Below are 5,349 nucleotides of genomic sequence, written 5' to 3' on the forward strand. Positions count from 1 at the left end.
ATCGATTCAGACCATAACCCCATAGTAGTCACATTACGAACTAAATTGAAACTGGTTAAAAAACCCAAAGTAGAATTGATATTAAGAGATGAAGGGAACCACAAACAAAGGAACAAACTGTAAAAATTCTTAATTAAAATCTACGTAATGATCAAGAACTGAATAAAAGTAGTTATAACATTGATCAGAAGTGGGAAAATATAAAAGTAGCTATAATTAAAACAGCAAATGAAAACTTAAAACCAAACAAAAGAAAACACAAAGACTGGATGATTGAAGAAATACTACTATTAATGAATGAAAGAAAAATCATTCAAAACAATAAATCCAATTAAACATAATGAAACTAATTGATTAATTAAAAAGAGAGTAAAAGAAGCTAAGGAGAGAATGTTACACGATTAATGCCAAGAACTAGAAAAAATTGAGAAAAATATGACTTTTGACTTTTTTTAACATGCTTAAAAGAATTAGAGAATCAACAGGAATGAAAAAAAAAACACTTCAAACTAGGCAACTAAGCTATGAAAGTTGTGCACTTATAACAGATATAAACCAAAAAATGCAGATATGAACACAATATATAGCACAACTTTTTGAAGACAAAGAGAGAACAGAAGCACCAAAAGAATTTAAGGATGATACTGGGCCTGACATTATACGAGAAGATATTAAATATGCAATGATACAAGCTAAAGGTGGTAAATCTCCCGGGTCTGATGAAGTTCTTATTGAATTAATTAAAATTGTGAATACTGAATCTATTGATCTTCTTTTGGATCTATTCAGTACCATATAGAACAGGTATAAAACCTGAAGAATGGCTCCAATCAACATTCATACTGCTACCCAAAAAAGCCAATGCAAAGGAGTGCAATAAACATCGCACCATAGCCTTAATGAGTCATGTCTTGAAATTGTTTTTAAAAGTAATTCACAATAGAATACATAAGAAATTAGATGTAGGCATAAGTAATACACAAATTCTTCTTCTTGCAGTACCGCCTCCTATCGGAGGTTGGCTAACATCACAGCAATCTTTACTTTGTTGGCTGCAGCTCTGAACAACTGTATTGAACTGCACCCATACAACTCCCGTAAATTTCGCAATCAGGAAATCCTCCTACGTCCTCCTCCTAGGAAATACACAAATGGGATTTAAGAAAGCAATGTTGGGCAATGACAGATTATATAGCAGCATCAACATATTTTCCGAACTTCGGATATTCTTTTTCTTTACTGGTGGACGCCCGCCGATATGTTTTGTTCCAAAGGTTTGATATTTCCAGCCACAGGTTTTCTTTTTTTATTCTGTTTTGGAGTACTTGATTCAGTTTCACTGTCACTAGAATCAGTTGGTTGGTACTTGTCCAAAAGATACGTGTCGCCAAACTCTTTTTTCGAAAAAAAAAACGAATTTCTTGCCAATAATTTTTTGTTGCTCTTTCTCGTACGACGGCACTGAGCCGCTCCAATTTAAGTACTGGCAAGAAAAACGCAAGCAACGGTGACGGCGCCTTCGCTTGTTAGATTTGCCGACACGTTATCCACATGAATAGACAAGTCAAGATGTTGACAAGTCGACTCTCATAGGCATTGTTCTGAAGCTATTTTCTTGTGGCATTTTAAATTAATTACTATTTAACTGGGAATAAGCCACAATTAAAGGTTAAAATACGTTTATTGACGTTTCAATTTCCACTTCGGAAATCGTTCTCAAAATACAAACATTAGTAAATTAAACAAATTTTGTTTTTTGTTACTTAGTGAAAAATTCTTCTAATAATTTAATTTTATCTGACTCATCTATATTGAAAATTCAGACATACCTTATACATTTTAAAGTAGACGACTTTAAAATGATATTGCCAATATTGTTAAGTTGCGTTCCTGGGACGACTTTACTTATAAGATAGTTCATTCGATTACATGAAATCAACTTTAACTTGAGAATATCCGTCAGAAAAGATCATAACATGTAATTCGTCTTTAAAAAGACAAATACATGCCATGATGACAGTAAAATTCTCCTGTTAGTGATTCCATAGTAAATTATGAGGGAAAAACCAGGAAAAAACCTCATAATACTATCCCGACATGGTAAGTATTTGATCGTGCATTTAGTTTACCTTCAATAAACACCAAATTCCGATTTTATATGTTTGTTATTTAAAAAACATAATATTCTCTATATGTTACTGACTTACCAATACTGGTATTTTCCTTTTAATAACTTCCTCTTTCAATATGGGTAACCAGATCCTACTACATTCTGCCGAGGAATTCGCGACACAATTGGTCTCATTTAGCATAATTAGAGCCGCTTCTTTGACTTTTCTCTTTTTACCATCCGTTTCTTTTTAGGACTATATTTGAATCATTCCATTGAACCCTAAGTTTATTATCCCATGCGTGTTTACAGATTTGAGATCTATCAAATTCTCTATTTTTAATATAGGATTGATGTTCACTTATTCTAACATTTAATGGTCTTGATGTTTCACCTAAATAAAACTGATCGCATTCACAAGGTATTTTATAAATGCAATTCTTTGTCCTTTCTTGTTCATTGTTAGGTTTGGTTTTGGACAAAATAGATCTCAACGTGTTTGTTGTTTTGAATGTTGTTGAAATGTTGAATTTATTTCTTATCCTTTTAAGCTTTTCCGATAATCCTTTTATGTATGGTATTGTTATTTTCCTCGTATTATTCCTTGCATATGCTGTAGGATCTCGTTCTAAGTTGTTTTGTTCTATTCGATCGATTGTCGAAAATTTCTTATTTATAAACGATAAAAGATAATCATTTTTTAATAAAACAGATGTTAACAAATGTTTTTCCTCCAAGAACGAATTTTCGTTAGAACAAGTTACCATGTCGGGATAGTATTATGAGGTTTTTTCCTGGTTTTTCCCTCATAATTTACTATGGAATCACTAACAGGAGAATTTTACTGTCATCATGGCATGTATTTGTCTTTTTAAAGACGAATTACATGTTATGATCTTTTCTGACGGATATTCTCAAGTTAAAGTTGATTTCATGTAATCGAATGAACTATCTTATAAGTAAAGTCGTCCCAGGAACGCAACTCAACAATATTGGCAATATCATTTTAAAGTCGTCGACTTTAAAATGTATAAGGCATGTCTGAATTTTCAATATAGATGAGTCAGATAAAATTAAATTATTAGAGGAATTTTTCACTAAGTAACAAAAAACAAAATTTGTTTAATTTACTAATGTTTGTATTTTGAGAACGATTTACGAAGTGGAAATTGAAACGTCAATAAACGTATTTTAACCTTTAATTGTGGCTTATTCCCATTTAAATAGTAATTAACTCATAGGCAAGTCCAACGTGGACGCACATTTTAAAAAATGAAATTTTAACCAAAATTCGCATTTTATAGTATTGGATTTTAATTTGAAAGTTATAGAAAGTAATCAAAATACTGGATATTTTCATTATGGTTAAACGTGTTAACAGTTAAAATTTTACCATTTTGTTTTCACTTTTAAGTGGTTATACTTATTTGTAGGTTGTCACTGATGATGATGCGATAGGATTCAAAACTTATAGATTTATTTTGGGTAATTTAAAAAAAATAATAAAAATTCTATACCATTTTACAAAAAGAAGTTTTTACTTCATTGTAATATCTTTTAATTTATGGGATACAGCCAACCACTGGGAATTTCCCTTTTAAATGTATAAAATTATTTAAAGGATTTAGGCTTATATACATATAATTAATGTAAATTGAACTCTTGTATACGTGTATACTAATAACCCTGCGTGGTTGATTTGGATTACCTATATGTTTCTAAATAAAAAAAAGACTCAATATACTCACTAATGTTGAAATAAAATAATTTTTAGAGCACATATTTTCCAAACATAGCACCTGCAATTGCGACTGCAAGAGATGCGACGAAATAGACCACGTTATAAGCGTTGTTCTGGCTGTAATCCGTCGTCGAATTCGTAGCTCGCATTTCCATTTGAAGCTGCCGAATCTGATCCCTTAGCGTCTGGTTTTCCAACTTCAGAAACGATTCTTGTTCCTTCTTAATGTCCTAAAGAAGTTCTTGAGCCACATTGTCGATTTCACTGGAAGTATTGATCGGTGTAGACACCAGTTTTGGAGAAAAGTCCTGGCGGTCTTCGTTCTTTTCCTCCGTTAAGTTAAAGACACATCTCAGTTTGGTGTCCATGAGATGCGCCGGTATTATATTCTTCCATATTTACTCCATATTTACATCTCCTGGTAGAGCGTACGCACTTTGGACCATGAATTTGTGCATGGTCGTATCAACGGCATCGTCAGATGGTTGAAAAGAAATTGTTATTTGACGTTTCTCGTTAGCATTGATAGTTCCAGAAGGAGGTCTTACACAGTACATTCTTGGAGCTGTTGTTTTGATTTTAAATATCACTCTCTTGTCTGAAGGGTTCGCTAGAGTCAGAGTGGAGGTGACTGGTTCATCGTATCGACCTTTAAAAACCAACTCATTGGGGGGGTCTATTTCTAGAACTTGCTCTAGTTTGGACGACATTATAAAAAAAGCTTTAAAAGTTTTTTTCAATAAACCTGTGATTTGTAGCAATCGAATAATTATGTCTAAATATTGGATTATGTTTATATTTTTTTATTTTCATGTGATAATGAATCAAAATCTAAAGTAAGGAAGGCCTATTTCATTGCGAGTCTTAATTACAATTTTTTTGGATGGCGCGCTGTATTCATGCTTATAACTAGACAGGAAAATAGAAAATTAATTAGTCCTTTCCGATCAAAAGTTGGTATCAGATTACAAATCTTGTACTTGATAAACTGCTTTCAATTGAGCGTCTCGCTGATCAGCATTCAATAAAACAACCATCGCATCAAAGGACGATCGCAGCGTTCGCATCCATCTAATACAGTGACAAGCACTCGTAAAATATTTTAATTTAAAGTTGAATGTTTAAAACAGTTGCCAGTTTGCTTTTACTTCGTCAGAGGAGGCTTTCACGAACAAGCAACTTTGATCGCGCAAATTCAAAGTGAAATTTCAATTTAAAATTGAGAGTGAACGCCAAAGACGCCATTGAGCGGTTTCATTTTGTCTATAACATCAGTGAAGTTCCGGTGCATGGGAACCGAGGGAAAACTCTATTTAATTTCCTTATGCCTCAGAAATACTTATAATTGCAAATTCATCAAAGAAACTCGTTGCTATAAAAACTATAATGAGTTGGAAAAATTTATTAATTATACCAATATAAGAGGTTTGTTTAACTGAAATGAATTTTTAATTAAACTGTTTTTTATTAGAATACACTCGGTGCATATATACCCATG

At 32.4% G+C, this 5,349-nt stretch overlaps 1 protein-coding gene across 1 annotated transcript; it reads right to left on the reverse strand.

Annotated features, from left to right (window-relative positions):
- Positions 1-4,249: 4,249 nt before the first annotated feature.
- LOC140433952 (vesicle-associated membrane protein-associated protein B-like) lies at positions 4,250-4,561 on the reverse strand. The gene has a single exon (XM_072521923.1). The coding sequence runs from the start codon at positions 4,559-4,561 to the stop codon at positions 4,250-4,252; it is 312 nt and encodes a 103-aa protein (XP_072378024.1).
- Positions 4,562-5,349: the final 788 nt, after the last annotated feature.

The sequence above is a fragment of the Diabrotica undecimpunctata genome, chromosome 2 (assembly GCF_040954645.1).
Source record: "Diabrotica undecimpunctata isolate CICGRU chromosome 2, icDiaUnde3, whole genome shotgun sequence".
Lineage (NCBI taxonomy): Eukaryota > Metazoa > Arthropoda > Insecta > Coleoptera > Chrysomelidae > Diabrotica > Diabrotica undecimpunctata.

Excerpts from the sequence above, each read along its gene's own strand:
- LOC140433952 (XM_072521923.1), bottom strand. The coding sequence starts at position 4,561 with ATGTCGTCCAAACTAGAGCAAGTTCTAGAAATAGACCCCCCCAATGAG.